The sequence below is a fragment of the Copadichromis virginalis genome, linkage group LG23 (genome assembly GCF_057382275.1).
Source record: "Copadichromis virginalis isolate Kocher_CV1m ecotype Utaka linkage group LG23, C_Virginalis_male_GT1.1, whole genome shotgun sequence".
NCBI lineage: Eukaryota > Metazoa > Chordata > Actinopteri > Cichliformes > Cichlidae > Copadichromis > Copadichromis virginalis.
The window spans coordinates 28,005,269-28,023,777 of record NC_140639.1 but is presented as its reverse complement, the minus strand read 5'-3'; the positions used below and the strand labels follow the sequence as shown (position 1 = coordinate 28,023,777).

Below are 18,509 nucleotides of genomic sequence, written 5' to 3'. Positions count from 1 at the left end.
GGAGGGTGCACAGTATCCTGCGGGACCAACATCACCCTGCGCGCCACCTTTTCCATCTGCTGCCCTCAGGGAGAAGGTACAGGTCTATACAGGCCAGAACATCCAGACTGGCCAACAGCCTGTATCCACAGGCTGTGAGGCTCCTGAACTCTCTGCCCCCCTCTCACGGACAATAACCATATCCAACTTCTTAATAGCAATGAACTGGTCTGCATTGGTGCATCATATCTTTATTCTCTTCCCCCTCCTGCCCCCCCCCCCCCTCTTTCTTAAATAGATAACTATCATATCTGATATCATATCTCACAGTACAATAATATTGAATGGGTTGCATTGTTGTATTTTGTCATGTTTCTCAGGTCTTTGTCTGAATTTCTACGAACATTATTGCTAAGGATTGTCTTATTGCATTGGAGTCACACTGGGTTAAATATGTACACTTGGGTTTTAAGGGGTATTTATTATTTTCTTCTTTTTTTTTGGGTTGTATGGAAGCCCCAAACGCAATTTCATTGTTCTTGACAATGACAATAAATAAATAAATACTAAATACTTATAAGCTAATATAGATGTAGAATAAAGGTAAACCAACAATTTGGTCCTCTAAAAAGAACTTATTTAAAAAAAATAGTAATTTCTTTCCCAACTGGCCGGTGTCGGTTCAACAAGCATCTAAAGTAATCCCAGTTTAGCTAACATTAGCCTTACACAGATGATAAAAATCAGACTTGAGAAAGCAACCTTTCCTACCTAGCTAGATAATCATTACCTCAACTTTACATTTTTAATAAATATATGTTGATACTTTATAAGCTAATATGAATATAGAATAAAAGGTAATCAACTTTTTTTTCTTGAACTGTAAAAATATGTTTTTTATATACATGTTAAAGATTTTTTCCAATTAACTAGTAAATAATTTGACAAATGTACAAGCTAGTCATAGGTAAAGCTTCACAATAGCTTTAAATAGGCTTCACACAGGTTCAAATTTAAGCAAGCAACCATATCTGACTAAATAGCTATTGCTAATCATTACTTAAAGAATAATTGTATATCTTAAAATAAATACTTTAATCCTTTCTATGTTAATATAGCTATAGAATAAAGTAGGGGAATCAAACATAAGGTCGGGGGGTCTGAATCAGCCTGGCAGACCCCAAACATGGCTTTGGAAAATGTTGAGGAGGAAATAGATTTTCTTTTTACTTTTAACAGTATTTTCTCAAGTTTAAGCGCTTTTGCTCCATTCACACTGCACCAAAATAAGTAATAGAAACACAATTAAATTACATTAAAGTCACTGTTTTGTTGTGAAATAACAAAATTTGAACAGTGTCCAAGTTAGTAAAAGCTAATATTCACTTCCTTCTTAAGAACTGCTCTGAAGCTTTTGATTATATTTAAACTTTATGTAGTATTCCCCACGTGAAAAATGTGACTAAATGTTCTGTGACTACTTTGAAAAACATAAGCATTTAATCCACATTTAATAAAAAAGGAGGTCTAGGGCTGCTGAGTAGGTCTAGTAGCTGGATGTTTTTCAAGCAAAAGGGCTTTTTGTGTGTGTGGTTTCAGGTAAATTTGGGGGCGATTTGAAGAGTGACAAACAGCAGATATTTAAAGAGTAATATTTAATATTAATGTTAAAAACCCTGCATATAAGTGTGCTTTCCTGCTTTTCCACTAGAGGCCAGTGTACAACAAGCTTTAAACTAGACTCGTGGTTTTACTCCAAACTTTCTCATTAATTTCCTCTTAGAAATATTTAATAACAAACCTGGGGGGGGAAAGCACCCGGCCTCCACAAAAAGGCATAAAAATGCACAACAAATCAGATAATTCAAGTAAGAGTGACCATGTTTTTAATATCTTAAACATCTGTGCAACATTTTTCAAAATGTTACATCACTGCATGACCTGTAATGTTTCACAATATTTACAAAAAAAATGCTGCGTACATCAAACCATTAAAAAAAGTCCAAACAATCTCAAAATAATGGACTCTGACAAACTATCCCTAGCCCACATTAATGCAAATAAAGAAAAATAAAAAGAGCAATCAAGTGCACATCATACTTCACGCAGGTCTATTTTTTGTAAAGTATATATTAGTGAGAAAATATATACTTAATTACAAGTTGAAGAAACAAAATACTGACAACGAAAGGATGGGAGATTTAAAGAGCAGAAACAAACACTGGAAAAAATAAAACTCACACTCACACCTCACACAATCACAGGTGGAAGGAGACAGGAGGGTAAAATAGACCGCACGGACCACCTCAAACACAAAAAATGCTTTGAACTCTTGACCACGAATTACAAGAAACCAATAACAGATCCGTAACACATGGGGTTCCGGTCACAAGTGCAGGAACCTGCATGTCATTGCACAAAAACCAAAAAAGAAAACATAATTTGTTTTGTTTTGTTTTTTTAAAAAGAGGTGGAGAGAAGGGGGAGACGAGGCAGAATGAACTTTACCGAAACAGCTCACATGTTCTCCACAGCGAACGTCACATTTTGGAAAACGGCCGGAGGACATCTCCTCTGAAGGTTTACAGTAAGACAAAATAACAAAACCTCGACTCTCAAAAGGGTGCACGCTGAAAATAACAGGGACGTGTTTTTAAACACATTCTTCACAGGTATTGCTTATGTTGTTGCCGCTGTGAAGGTAACAACAATGCCTTGTGTTCGCGTTTGATACTGATATTTTTAACAGTAAACAAAAGAGAAAAACAAAGAAAAAAAAATTAGCTTTTTTAAAAAAAAAAACAAAAACAAAAAAACATTCTCAGTTTTTTTCAGTGTGCACAAAAACACAATAAGGTAGAGAGACATCTCATTGGAAAATACAGTACAACTTGACTTAAAAATGCAGGAATTTGATTTGACTTAAAGGCTCCATTTGTTATGGATATGTAGTCATAGTAGTGTTTTCATTTGGAAAGCACAGAAATGGATGTTTCAAAGGGCAATTATATATCTATATTTTTTTTCAGTTTTTGTTGCACAAAATTTCACCCTTGATGTCAGGTAAAATAACTAATTTGTTTAAAAGGTCTTTTTAGTTCTTGCTGCAAAATATTGGCCTCTAATATCTGTAAATCTACCAAAGATGCAGATATTTGGCCGATACCAGTGTCCGTATGGATATTTGGCCAATAATGGTGCACCCCTTGTTTTAGAGGCTGACAAAGGGGAATCTGTTCTTTCAGTAGTGTATTATTTGGTTTTAACTTTTTATTTGTTAGAGTTCTTGCGTATAAAGTTCAAGTAACAGTATTTTAGTTCAAACTTTGAGGCTAATTGGGTTAACGGTTGTGGCTGGCGTGTAAAAATAAAGCTACACATCAATTTCTACTTCATTGCTCTCAGGTTAGAGCATCAGAAAAGATGACTATTAAGAAAAAAAGAAAGAAAGAAAAGCAAAACAGGCAACACAGAAGAGTCCAAACAATGAGAGATGCAGTGTTTCGCAGTGTTGATCTTTGCCATCGATTGGTAATATTGCACTTGGTTATTCCGTAGAGATTGCCGGTGGTTTTGATCCATTTCCAATACTGTCAGACCGATCGAATGATGATTCTTCTTCTCAGCTTCAAACACTGATAACTTGTAGTGTTCAAACTGCATTTATTACCAACATCAGATGTGCATATTCATAAATAAGATGCTCTTTTTCTCTACCATGACACAATCTGTAACAAGTAAAAACATGAAGACTAGAAAACCTCACTGTAATTAAAAAGACTTATCTGTAACGTTCACTTCTTAAATAAGACAGAATATGACCTTTTTGTTTGTAATGGACTCTGAATACATGATCAATTCACTTGTTAAAAAAGGAAAGAAAACATACATATACACATATAAGGCTTGAGTTCTCAACTCTTGGTAGTATTATTGCCATCTAGCATATTTGTAAAGCTTAAAATAAATATGGAGTACTGTACATAAATAATTTACATCAATATGAAAAACAAACAACAAGGCCTCTAAAATGGAAAACCAAAATAAAATAAAAGCGCTTTCACTGCTCTGGAAAGCCCAGTTAGTGTTGCTTCAGATGCCTCGGAGGTCAGTTACTCTACTGAAAGCTGTGGGTAAAAACACGTGGAGAACAAAAATAAAAACAGTCACTGTACAAACAAGCATGTGAATATGATCGCGACAATCAATGACATGATCGTTCGATGCAGCCTGTGATTCTTGTTGCTGAAGGAAAAATCCACCCATGTTAATAACTGGCCAAAGTTTGTGGTTACAACACAAAGCAAACTGAAATTGTCTGCATTTTCAGATGTAGTGGTTTATGGTTTTTTGACTTCCAACAATGAGAGTTAAAGCTTTCAAATCTAAGAGCAGGGCTTATTTTACTCATCATACTGAAAATGGACCAGGATGAGTCTCTAAACATCTCACAGTGTGTTTATATGCATGTAGCGATGGACTTTTATGGTTTCAGTAATCAGGGAGCAAAAGATTTCTCCTGAAAAAAGCCATTTTACATGTAAGCACTCGAGTGACATGAAGTTAACCCTATGCCAACAGAGCATCCAGCTATGCCATCTGCAGATTTAAAATAATGTCAACCAAAACCTCATAAAAGAGGACATAGAAGAAAAAGTCTTAATTAGACCACTGATACATATTTCCCAATTAGTAGGTGCTAGTGCCCAATCTAGACCAGCTCTATGCATTTGCAACACAAAATACTGGTCCCAAACCTGGAGCGGCAGATGTCTGGGACTACATGAAATGCACAGTGATTTCAAACAGACAGCACACAGATTCTTTCCATTATGATTGTAGTTCCAGAGAACTTTCCCCAACCCTTGTTCAACCCCCAGTATCTACTACCTCTTGTTTTACAGTGTATTACAGATGCATGCCCCTCAAAAAACAACTTGTATAGATCCCAAAAACATTGGCATTAGCAAGGCATTAGCATGCCGCCCCCCCAACAGAAAACAAACACTAAAACAAAATGCCGGTCTCAAATTTGGACCCACTGGTGGGAGAAGCTACTGTAAGAAGTTACTTAAACTTGTACAACCTAATACTGTATTACATTTGTTTTAAAACTGTCAAAATGCGGGCTGGTCCTCAAGACACAACAAGGCAGAAGTGGCTGCGCTACATCCATCAAGCTGACGCCAAATCTGACGCCTATTCCATAGATTTTTACAAAATAAAGACTGCCACTCCCAACAGCACTGCAAAATTGCCAGTCACAAAGCTGGAACCACTGACATCAGAGATTATGGGCTGGGCTGCTATTGGAAATTGTGTTCACTGATACTACCCCAAGCTACTGTGTCACTGTGTAATGCAACCCTATGTGGGGTTCTCAAAGCTGTTTAAAGGTAAGCTAAAGGCATCTAAGACAAGACAAGATAGCTCAGGGTCATATTATCTGGTGCCAAATCTATAAATGCTAACCAAAGACCAACGGTCCAAAGGCAACCAGAAATGGCCAACCCCAATGTTGGAACTGCTCATGATATTAAATTTGGGATGGGCTACCTAAGAAATCCAGACACTTCACTCATGCACCCCTTGAAATTCTGTTCAAAATTAATCTCCTGCCACTGAAACAACCCCAACTCACTTGCTACCCGACGCTACGCAGCCTCAAAACTGGTTCCTCATTCCGTTATTCTGTGCCGCAACTCAGAAACCACAAAAAACCTCAGCCCCAAACCACTGAAATCATTAAATCAGGGATGTTTTTCAGAGATGCACCAAGACCACCAATATCCATCAATTCATCATTTCAGTAGCCTAAAATGGGCTAAAACTTGTTTTGCAATGTACACTTGTTCCAGTTAAAAACTCTGCACAGCCAGCAGATGTAACGTCAGCGGAGTTAACTACAGTGCATGTAAGCACGCTGGCAGAAAGAGCTCAACTTCTGAAGTCCAACATTAATTAATAGCATTTAATTTACAACAACATAAAAAAAAGTCTTGCCGTTTCAGAAGCTGGACAACCCATGTTTAGGACTTTTCCCCCCCCCATCATTTTTACTTTAAATGAATGAACCTCTTCTAAAAACAATCATTGTGGAGGTTTTGGAAAATTAAGTGTCTGTGAGTGGATTTTTCCTTCTGAAAACACTCAAAAAAAGTTTTTGTTCATAAATTACAACACCTGAAAAACCCAGAACCAGACCAAGTAACGTGGTGACTGGTGGAGCCGGCTGGGGTCTCGGTGGGAGGGATACAGGCTGTGGGTGGACAGGGATACAGGGTGTGGGTGTGTGGGAGGGTAGGGATACAGGGTGTGGGTGAGGTGGGACACTGAACACTTTCTGCTGGTAAAGTTCATTCTGTGTTTTTTGAACTGTTTTTTCTCCCCATTACAAATGAACACTTAGCTGGAGTGACTACTGTTATGGTGAGCTCATGTCAGTTTCATCGCTGTTCCCTTACAAAAATAAAACAACAAAGAAAAGAAAAAGAAAGAAAAAAGAAAACAGCACATCTTACAGTTCATCATATAAAAGCTTTAGGCTGTATTCTTATTTATCCTATGCATGCGGCCATATGCGACCGCATTTCTGAATAGAAACCAAGACATTGGTACACTTCTGCTTTGTTTTGTACAATAAAAGATAAAATGTGCATTAGGTACGGTTGTACATGACATTGTACAATATTTACATACAATTCTTAATAGCATGAAATTTCAGGATTATCTATATACATATTGAAAATGTATCAGAAATATTTGGACTGTCTATTTTTCTTAAATATGTAAGGTAATGCTTGTAGCTTTTTTTGTTTATTTTACTATCTTATACTAGAAAAAAATAGTTAATTCAGTGAGCTGTAGACAAATTGCAACCGTTTTTGATGTTTTTCTGTATTCATGTTTTTTCCTACAGTCTATAAACCGTAGTGGTGATTGGAATTTCCAGCACCTTCTGTGGTCAGTCATTAAGTCAAGTTGATATCATGGAACAACGATGTACCACTGAAAGTCCACGTGTAGCACCTGTTAGAGAGCTCAGATCGCATCAAGGCTGAACGGACAAAGTCTCCGAAAGGCTCTGAGGACGTTCTTGGGCCAACACATTCAATGTTATCTGGATATCTTCCTCCTCTTCGGCTTGGGGAGCTTCACCTGACGATCCCTCGACGGGATCTGATGGCACACACACAGGAAACGGTGTGGTGGTGAATGCGGGGGAAACAGCAGTGCATGAGAAGAGAGGAAAAGCGCAAATACTCACTGTGCCCGACATCTTGTCTAGCTCGCTCATGGCCTCGTGGATAGCAGCTTCCAAGTGATTATTCAGTTTCCCCGGTCTGTCAGACAATATTTATATTATTTACTTTTAGGCAGAAGAAAACTTTACAATTATAAACTACAACAAAAAGGTAGCTTAAAAAATAATTATTACACTTGAATCCATCTACAGGATGAGGAAACTGACCGGAGAAGCAGCTGGTTCAACTCCATGTGACCAACGTGTTTATTTATGCTTCTAATGAACTTCTCATAGCTCTTTAACTGAAAATGTCCCACTGTTGTAATACAGGAGTGAGACCTGCTATGATATATGGTTTGGAGATGGTGCCAAGCGGTTCATGGATGTAGTGAAGGAGGACATTCAGAGGGGTGGCATCAGAGGAGGAAGCTAGCGTTAGGGTCCGATAGAGGCAGATGATTCCCTGACGGGAGCAGCCAAAAGAATAAGCAGTGCAGGAAAGATAATTTAGAAGTTACAGGGAAGTATATGATTTTATATACTATTTGATCTTTTTGTAATTTTACACTCTTCTAATATTTTGACACAAGTTTATAGTATACACTGTGATGACTTCCATCATTATTTGTTGTTCGGAGGATTACAGAACCTCCAATGTGTCCATATTTGGGTGTTAAAATGATACGAGTGTGCTGTAACACATAGGTCACTTAAACAGACCTTTAAAGCTTTAATTTTGGATTATTGAAATAAAAGACTAGAACAGTTTTTAATATCTACCCTGGAAAAAAGAAGCTGTACATGTGTAGTTTGTGGAAACAGAGCCACTGAATAAAGTATTCCGACTCTACCTCTGTCATTTTAGTTCAGTCACTTCAGGGTTAATGGTCTATTTTTGCCCCAAAGCGTTTAAAGTTTTATTGTTTCACTTAAACAAATGTTTGCCTCTCCTTTGCTGCAGGACACCATCTTTAACCACTAGGTGTCAATGCCACTTTGGATAAAGATCATCAGAGGAAGCACGAAAAGGCCTCGCTCAGCTCAAACTACAGCAAAGGTGGGTTTATATTATTAATGAAGCACCAGTGTGCTGGGTGAGGTTACTTACTTTAGGCCTCTTTTGGCGGCGCGGTCGAATGCCTCCAAGTCATGAGTTAGTGTTTTCAGCTTCTCTGGCTCTACCTGCACAAAGAAAAGTGGAATCAATTTGAGCACATTCAGCACCAGACTGAAAATTTCCCACCAAGCACCAGGAACTGATGCTCAATTTGAACTCCGGTTTATCACTTCGGCGCGTCTAGCGGATAATTTGGCAGTCACCGTTTGTCGGACATGCTCTGTTCTGCACTTCTGATTTGGCAGGTAAAGCCGTGGATGTGTTTTTGGAGTAATTTGGAGTCCATCTGCCTCGATGGCCGCTGGACAGAAATTTAAAAAGCTCTATTTCCTTCTGACTTTTCAAAGCTGCAATATTTGAAAGTTACAGTCAAATGCGAGTTATTCTCGACTTATTGGCAAGCAACTCCCTTTAATTGGAAGATAATTCATTGTAATCCAAGACTCGCTGAAACTTTTAATACTGGGATTGCTGCTCATAGCCTCCTCAGGCTGAGGCGCTGGCTGGCAAAATGGTGACAGGTGGTGACAGACTACCCCGGCCCCTTACCTTGGCCTGCTCCCGCAGCTGCATGGCAGCGCTGTGCACTTGCTCATCCCCGGCCAGCTTTGCAGGCCACGGCGGGAAGCCCTTCAGCTGGCCCCAGACCAGCTCTCCCATGTTGAAGGTCCTGGACCGGTAGTGGAGCAGCTCCGATGAGGGCGAGTCTGGCTGCCGGAGGTCCTCCTCACTGCTCAGGCTCTTCGTGTCCGAAGGGCTGGGCGCCATTCCATTGAAGTGGCCGTTGTAGTGGCTGTAGTCTTTGGCTGTAGCCAGAGGGCCCTCCAGGCTCGTGGAGGAGCTGGGTGACTGGTCGTCATCCTGCCGTGGAGGGCCCAGGACTTCTCCGTAGCCCCGGGTGTTGAAGTGGGGCGTGGTGCCGTTGAGATGGGCGCAACGTTCCACCGTCTGCTCCAGACGTTCCTTGTAGTTAGCTGGTGCCCGACCGCAGTTGTTGAACCGGAAGCTATCATCGAGGTAGGCCTTATCGTGGGCCATCACCAGGCTGTGGTCGTTGGACCCATCTGTGGGGCAGGGTGGCGCAGGGGCCAGACTGGCAGGTCTCTCCATGCAGGGACTACTCCTTACTTGGGTCGAGCACTCCAGGAACTCCTCACCACCCCAGGCGTTGTTGTTGTTCTGACTGTCAAAGCCTCCCCCATGATGAGTCTCCCCGTCCCACTGCCCCCTGGGAGTCCCGCGTCCAGGAGAACGGAAGTAATCATTGGCTTCAGGGCCATCCGGAGTGCTCTTCCCTGGATCCATGTTCTTCTGACCCCGCCCAGGCCTCACCTGCCGCACTCTGGCTTGCTGGGGTATGGTCTCCCCTTCCTGGTGCCCATGCAGGACTGCGCTGACTGCCTGGGGGAGGTTGACAGGTTCCCTTATGGAGGCAGTGAAGGCACTCATGGCACTGAGGGCGTGCACTGGACTCGCCTGCGTTGTCCCGCTCACTGTCGTGGTGATGGTTACATGCACGCCTTTGCTGGCTGCGTCCACAACAGCTCTGTAGATGGCGTCCACAGATTCTGGCCCTCCGCCGGGGGCTCTGTCAGAGCTAGGCGTACCCGCTGGAAGTCCCTCACCTTGGGGCTGCTGCTCCTCCCCAAATTGTGGGTGTGGCAGCATCCCCTGCTGTGGATACAGAGAGGGGCCATTGTGATTAGAAATGTCATCTAAAACATCTGAAATACTACACAGATCAAAACATGACTCATTGCTCCACCTGGTAGTTCTGGTAGAGGCAGGCCATGGAGCCGGAGTTGGCGTTGTTGCTGTCAGCGTAGGGCGGGTTGTCGGAGAAGTGCTGCTGCCCCTGGTAGGCAGGATGAGATACCACTGCTTGCTGCATGCCCTGATGGACCTGCTGCGGGTACATCTGACCTCCACCGGCGTTGACATGTGGCTGTAGAGCGCCCATTCCACATCCAAGTGACGAGGGGTTTCCTGCAAAACAACAGGGAGAGGCCGGTGAGCTCGAACCATCAGACATGGTGTGTATTTTAATACAGACAGCACTGATACTTCACGACTAAGGAACTAAGCAATATTTTATATTTTTGGTAAAACATATGATAAAGCATGCTGAAGTGTAATTCTAGTTACATTTTTTAAAACAATCCACAATATTCACTGCATTCATCAACAAGAATGGATGGCCTACATCAAGGATGTCAAACAAAGGACCTGTGGCCCCCAGCCAGACTACCAAAGGGTCCAGTGTTTGGAGCCTTCACTGTATTTCGTAGAGGTGGGAATCACCAAATTTTTAACATTTTTCTGTAACTGCAAATCAGTACCTGTTTTAACCAATAAGATAACACAATCGTCAAATGGCCATCTATTTCTTGTGGACATAAGGAGATTGCTTTCCTATTTTTTTTCTCATTTTTCAGTTAAGTTAATATAAGTTTGTAGGATTTATTGTCATTTCACATGGTATTTACAGAAATCCACAGCTGAAACGAAATGTTGTTCCTCACCAGCCTCTACAGTGCAATAATCAATAACAAATTATTAATAAATTAATAATAATTTTGCATTCAAACGCTGCAAGAACTTTTCATTTCTTATACCTGATACCTTTTTTTGTAAGTGCTGATCTAAAACCTGAATTTAATAAGCAGACAGCCGCAGACTGGCACTCATTCCTCTTATAATTCTTTAAACTCAAATAAAAGAGCACGTGCTAAGGTGCACTGTAGTGCAGTGTTGACTGTCTCTAATTTGCAGATAGCGCAACATGCTGCTTGAAAATCATCAGGTGACTGCATGCTGCTCTCACCTTTACTTGCTCTCGCTGTGTGTCCACCTCCTCACACATGCACACAAACTCACTTGCAGAGGGGAGCTGATAAGTGAAATCCTACTGACGTCAGTGTCAACACATTTCGTTACCGTAAAAGTGCAACAAAAGCTTTTCCAATGAGCACCGGACAAGTGACAACATCACAGCTGTCAGAGTTTTTCAGCAATACCGTCTCACCTGACCACACAGAAAAGCGGACCCTCTGCTACACCTGAGCACTCTAGGAAGCCAACCCACCTTATACTGAATCCAGCTCTGAGTCGGGATTGGACTAGATGAGTACATTCCTACTTTAGAACCCATCCATCCATTTTCTTAAACGCTTATACAGCTTTTATACAGCAGGGAGCTGGAAACTATCCTGGCCAACACAGGGAACAAACATTCACACCCTTGGGCAATTTAGGTTCACCTGCTAATCCTAGTTTTCAGGTAAGATGCCAACTTGCCTGCAAACACTCGCCAACTACTCACTGAGTGGTGAGATCACAAACAGGAAACAGAGAATATTAAATAAAAGGTATATCTAGGGCTAAAATTGGTGAAAGCAACTCAGCTAGCAAACAAAGATAATTTGCCATTAGTGCTCCCAATTAGTGGACCAGTCTGCCCAATCAAACCAGAATACAAACTTCTCATTTAAATGGCATCATATTATGTTATTTTATCAAAAGGCTTAAAGTAGTGTGTTTTAAATCCTGTCTAATATTTTGTTATTCTGCCTTATCTTCAGTTGTATTTCTGGAACGTCACCATAATACTTTAACTTCATTCAATGACGCACTCTGTAACTCTGTTAACAACAGAGCCGTATAAATAAAAATCATAAATATAATTAAAAATCTCAGCAGCTGTAGCATGTTTTTTTTTAAATCTCTTGTGCCCTTGTGTTCATCTGTGTAATAAACCTCTCAGTTCGGTGGATTTTAAACCTAGAAAATGAGTTGCTTAGAAAGTGTCCCCCGACCGTGGCTTCTACAATCAAAGAAACAAAGTTCCACATTAGCAATCTGTTGCTCCCAAAGCTAACAGATGGACCCGCTGCCAGATGCACGGTACAGCCAGACTTGTTAGCGAAGCATCCAAGGACAGAACATGAGGAAAATACACGGAGGCCACAGATGTATCAATGAATGAAGAGAAAGCCCAGCAGCAATGTTATGTAGACAAAGCCGGAGCGCATACAGGATCTCAGCAGCCTGACGTGTGTGTGTGTGTGTGTGTGTGTGTGTGTGTGTGAGTGAGAGCAGCGACTGGAGCAGCTGGTGCGATGCGACGTAGCTGAAGGGCAGCTGTGTGTTCTCCATTTTTTTCCTCCTCTTTTCTTTCTTCCCCTCTCTCTCACTCTCTCTTTAATGCTGAGAGCCACGACTCGGCCATCCCCCCTCTTCCTCCCCACGTCCTCTCCGCTACTGCTATGATATAGTGACGGCTGTTGCTGGGGGAGGTTGCCTTGGCAACAGAGTGATGATTGGTGGTGCTGTCCGCTGCCAGGAAGCTTGTTTGGAGGTGGTGCTGGTGGTAGGGGAGTTGTGGTGGATGGGTGGGGGTGGGGGGTGGGGGGGTTACGAGGGTCGGGTGGTGTGATTTTAGCCTGCTGGGGGATGGGGGCGGTGGTCAGCTGGGTTGAAGGGGGGGGGGGGGGGGGAGGGAGGGACCGGGAGGGGTTTACAATGAACTTTGGAGTATTTGTTGATGGCAGGAGAAAGGGGGGGGGGGGGGGGGGGTGTTCAAAGCTTGCACGCTGTATAGAAACAGATGGTCAGAGGCTAAAGCTAAGACGCCAATGACTAGGCCACTTTCAAAGCGTTTCAGGGCTCTTCAGACAGTAACATCCACCATTCAGTGACAAAAACACTATTTAGCCTGCTCCCACCCACCAACATTTACTGAATATTTCCCCTAAATGTCCAAATGGTAACGCTGCCAACAGGAGAACTCCAAGGCCAAAATTCATAAATGAGACTTTAGCTGAAAGCTAAAAGTGTATTTGTTCAGCATGTGGTCAAAACATAACTTCATCTACAGTGCTGTAAAAACTGTAAAAATGCCCCAATCCTTATTCATTTCTTACTGTGCAAATTTAAGATAATCAAACTATTTTTAGTATTAGACAAAAATACAGAAAAGCAAATTTTATATGATGATTTCATTTATTAAGGGAGAAATGCTACCCAAACCTACGTGGCCCTAAGGGAAAAGGTAATTGACCCTTTTGTTCTATCATGAATTAACCTTATTAACTCGTTCTTTTCCAAGTTCAGTTTTCCTAGCCAACACAATGTAAAGAAGTAGCCGAGAAACAAAGTAATTGACATCCAGTGAATTACGGTGAGAGCCGTTACCCACAAAATGGAGAAAACTTGGAAGAGTGGCGAGCCTTCCCAGGAGTGGCCAACCTACCGAAAGTACTCCAAGAGTGCATCGAAGACTCATCCAGGGGTGAATCATGAACTCTGCCCATAGGCCTGCAGTTCTTTATATGTTCTTTTCAGTTCTTTTGTGACCTCCTTTGCTACAGCCACATGTACATGGGTATTTTTTGTAAACATAGCCTGTTTCATGCATACTGACAATGGAGCTTTTGTAAAACTCCTGACAGGGTGAAGATTTCAGAAAACTGCATTTCTGCATTTACATGTGGACAAAGGTGTGCGTTTTTTATGTCCCTTTATGATAAAAGGCTGTGCGCTGTGGCTTTTAATCAGCCATCATTTCTTCACGGTTACTGTTATATCACTACCTGATGATTTGGCACACTTTTCACAGCTTTTGAGATATTTTTCAAAACACACTCTGAGAAATCCCTATTTAAAAAAAAAACAACCCATATACATATGGACATAGCCAAGGAGGTCACAAAAAACCCATAACAACATCCAAAGAACTGCAGGCCTCACTTGCCACAGTTAGGGTCAGAGTTCATGAGTCAAGTCAACAAGAAAGACACTGGGCAAAAATGGCATCCATGGGAGAGTTCACCAAAAAAGATCATAAAGGCTCATCTCACATTTGCCAAAAAACATCTGGATGATCCCCAAGATTTTGGGGAAAGTATTCTGTGGACTGACAAGACAAAAGCTGACATTTTTGGAAGGTTTGCATCTGACATAAAACTACCACAGTATTTCATAAAAAGAATATCACACCAACAGTCAAACATGGTGGCATAACCTGGAAGTCCCGAGGACGGATCGTGGGACCTGTGCGTGGGGCTGCACGGCGTCAACGCGTTAACAAGCTAACCGCACTAACGCATTGACGCCATGCAGCCCCACGCACGGGGCGATCTGCTGTAACTCGTTAACGGAGATTAGCCGTGTTAATTCAGTTACGGCGTTAATGTCATTTTAACGAGATTAACGATACCAGCACTAAAATAGTAATCTCCAAATGTTTTCTTTTTACTGACCACCTCCTCTTTGATAGCTGCCGTGTCCATCTTGTTGTTGCCTGCAGGTGAAGCGATGGGGGAGGGGAGTTGTGTTAGTGAAGGAGAGAGGTGAGGCAGAGTAACGTTGCGTAGAACGATAAACAATATTGTCACATCTCATTTAAAAATATATCGATATATTTAAAAAGTCGATATATTGCCCAGTCCTATAATAATGTCTGACCATCAGTTATTGTCCTGAAGCTAAAGCGAACTTGGGCTGTGCAGCAGAACAATGATCCAAACCACACCAGCTAGTCCACCTCTAAATGGCAAAAAAACCAACAACAACAACAACAACCCACAAATGGTTCTGGAGTGGCCTAGTCAAAGCCTGGACTTAAAGGCTGTTCGTGTTTCAAAACCACCCAAAGTGGCTAAATTAAAACAATTCTGCAAAGACAACTGCCAGTTGTGGCACAACCATCTCCTGTCACTCCTTCAATTCAGGGTCACAGAAAACCAGGAGCCTATATTTAACTACCACAGTGCAAGAGGCAGGGGACAACATGGACAAGTCGCCAGTCTGTTACAGGGCTAAGGACTAAGTGTAAAAAAAATGCAATAACTAAGAAATTGGGAAATTTTCATAGCACTGTAAGTATGCTCAACTATCATTCAAAAAATGTTTATAATAGTCTAATATGAGTTGCATAACGCTTAATTTCATGTTGTTTAACCCTCTTCTCTGACATTAAAAAACAAAATGAAGCATTCAGAAAACCTTTAACGATCACTAAAAACATTAATGCTGAACTTCTCTTGCAGTAATTATACAGCAGGCATCTACTGAGCAGAACAAGAAATTCCCTGTCAAATGTACTGATATACATTCAGCTAAAATCCAGCTAAACTCCCTGTGCTTTTTACACACACAAAAAAGAAAACGATCAACTACAACCCTGATTGGCTGGTGTGTTAAAGCCCAATAATGACTGGCCTTGCAAACTGGAAGCACTCGCTCTGCAACATGGGGCAACTTGAGGGGCTCATGTGATGACCAAGATTTTGATTAAAGGTTCACAAGCATCACAGAATATTTTTAGTTCTGATCTAGTGTGGGAAACACAGCTGTAGATGCATCGTGAGGCATTATAAAGCAGATGGCACAAAGGGCACTTGAGGCTATCTTCTGCACCCTGAGCAGGTTAACAACAGCAGACCATCCAGGAAACCAAATGAACTTATTCAGTGGAAATTAGTAGAAAAACAGTAAAACGTGGCAACATAATCTCAACTAATAGAAAACAGACGTAACAAGCAACAGGTGGAGGCAACAGGCTGCTTCTCCTCTTCTGCAGTGTTGTACTCCATATGGTGTTGAGTCATACCTGCCTACATGCTGGTTCAATTATAATGTGGAATATAGTCCTCTGTTTCCAAACAGCTTGCAGGATTGGTTTCATCTTCTGACAGTCGGAGCAAAGCTTGCATGAACTGGGAGATTTTCCTACAATTTTTCACCAAAACATCACCTTTACGCTCATTTTTCGCTGCACATTTTTATTTTTGGACTCTGTTAGAGTAGCTTTACATGAGTCACAGCTCAAAATAATCTCTATTGTTACACTGATCCTTGGTGGAGTCATTCTGTTTATCCACATAGCTAAAATGTTCCTCAGTACTGTGAAACTGAAATATTTCAACAGAAAGGTGTTTAGTGTCTGCATTAAAAGACTGCTTCAATGGAGTGCTTAAGAAAATGGAGCCACAACATATCACAACAACAGCTGTGATATGGCAATTATTACTGTAAGGTACAGACTCTACAATACTAGAGAGAACCCTAACAATTAGACAACCCCTTATGAGCAAGCATTTGGCAACAGTGGGAAGGAATAACTCCCCTTTTACCCCACCCCCCCTTTTTAAAGAAATCTGAACTCTTTTGTTTGTTGTGACACAATTACGTTCTGTGGTCCGTATGAAGGGCTTTATTAACAATAGGCAACTCCAAAATATATTCTGAACACACAAATTATTTGCACAGATTTCACGTGGCCAGTGTGTAAAGCCCTGAACTTTGTCTTAATTGGCCGCTTCTCATAAATAGAAGATCTGAAGAACTCTTGCTTAAAATATCCCCATATCATAGTTCAAACAGCCAAAATAGTTCCAGTTCAATGTCTACAAGGCAAAGAAACAGACACAAGCAGTTCACACCCTTGAATACAGGATCAGTTTCATGATAACTGAATGGAGAAACTTAAAAAAGTGAATTTTAGCCAAACTCCAAGGCTCATATCACCCCATGTAGGATACTTGTCTAGTCAAAGCAAGTTGTAGCATGTGAAAGGTCTTCTTTTTGCCCTACATTTAAATATCAGGCTCATCTTTTATCTGTGATTCCTCCAGTATGAATCTAATTCTCAGGGCAGGATATAGAAATAATCATGCTGAAACTAAGTGGAAAATTAATTTTGCTGTAGTTTAACAAAGCCTCAGTGTTTCCATGTGAATATCCTGTATGCAGGAAAGAATAATTAAAATGAGCCACATTTCAACCTAGTATAGTATATCCTTCCTAGTACGCATCCTTTCCTAATGTGAAAGTAAAAATTTACATTAAATATACTAAAAAATAACTGAACAAAAAATCCATCAGATTCTGAGGAGGTCAGATTGGATGACTTGTCATTCTTTTTTAAAATTCTTATTTTAAGTACTTAAAAGAAGAATTAAACAGTCAAAACTCTGAAGACTTGAAACCAAACCTCAGGCTATAATTAATCTCATTTAAACATATGCTTCTCCTCCCATCCCTATCTCATGGCCTACAGAAGACCGCCTGAATTTCAATGAGTTGACTTTGGGAAGGGGGAAAAAAAAAAAAAAGACCAACAGGGCACCTGGTGATAAGAACAGGTGGCCTGCAGCAGCCCTTGGTGATATTGCCATTATAAACCATACGAGGACACATGGACACACAATGAATACATAAACTCGAAGTCCAGTCCCCTCAGCAGGCAGGAAAGAGGAGGGGGAAATAAAAAAAATTAAAAATACAAGATGTAGGTTCTTTCAGCAGTTTCAAAAACATACAATCACTCATACACACACAAATAAACAGATGCACATACACACACTGTAATACACAAGCAGCAACAGACACACACACAGGCCTAAACCCTCATCAAAGGCTTCACTCTGGTCTCCATTCAGGGTCTATCGTTACTATAGCGACCGGCTTGCTGGGAGAAGCTCTTTAGAGCGCCCTATCTGGGTTGCTTCCCTTAAAGCGTGATGCAGATCCCATTTCCATCTCCTTACACCATTGACTGATGCTAGCATACAAATAAAACAAAGGGAAACACTGGCTGACTGACAATTAGCCCGGCCTTCCAAAGGATGAGGGGGCTCCCGCTCATTAGCTCGGAGATACTGGAGGAACCTGACGGTCTAAGCTCAGGGCCTATCACCTAAATCCCTCGGTTTTAGCTCGCTCATAACCATAGAAACCACATCTTAATCGAGATTATCGCAGGGAGGGGAGTAAGGGATGTAAACCGAGGTTATTCTGTTTCTATCTGTGTTATTAGGCACATTTTTCCTTAAATAGATCGCTTGGAAAACGGTTCTCCCAAATCTTGGCAATTTCACCAACATACATCTAAAATTTTAAGCATTTCACCATTATTTTTCTCCAAAAACACAGCCGGTAATCTCACATTCCTGTGACCTTCATAGCACACACCTGAGCTCTAAGTTTACAATTACTCAAGAAGGTCCTTCTTGAGTAATCATGCTTCCACAAAACTCTTTCTTATTTTATTTCATTTTTTTTATATGCGGTTGCAAAGCTATTTACAGAGCCACCAGGCAATTCGGCACAAAGCACAGTGTCAGAAAAATGATGGTGATTCTGCCTTTCTCCCTCCGAGAAATG

General features: G+C 41.2%; 1 protein-coding gene across 3 annotated transcripts in view; it reads right to left on the bottom strand.

The window, feature by feature from the left end:
- Positions 1 to 1,842: 1,842 nt before the first annotated feature.
- The window catches only part of mbd5 (methyl-CpG binding domain protein 5), a 57,618-nt gene continuing 40,951 nt past the window's right edge, over positions 1,843 to 18,509 (bottom strand). For 2 of the 3 annotated variants that reach the window (XM_085447339.1, XM_085447340.1), the window contains exons 6-10: positions 10,108 to 10,328; positions 8,892 to 10,016; positions 8,334 to 8,407; positions 7,247 to 7,322; positions 1,843 to 7,158 (exon numbers count right to left, since the gene is read on the bottom strand). In XM_085447339.1, the coding sequence (XP_085303465.1) occupies positions 7,096 to 7,158; positions 7,247 to 7,322; positions 8,334 to 8,407; positions 8,892 to 10,016; positions 10,108 to 10,328 (1,559 nt within the window). In that variant the 3' untranslated portion in view covers positions 1,843 to 7,095. Of the gene's footprint in view, positions 7,159 to 7,246; positions 7,323 to 7,486; positions 7,689 to 8,333; positions 8,408 to 8,891; positions 10,017 to 10,107; positions 10,329 to 18,509 lie in introns of those variants that run through there. The other variant, XM_085447341.1, reaches the window with a different exon arrangement.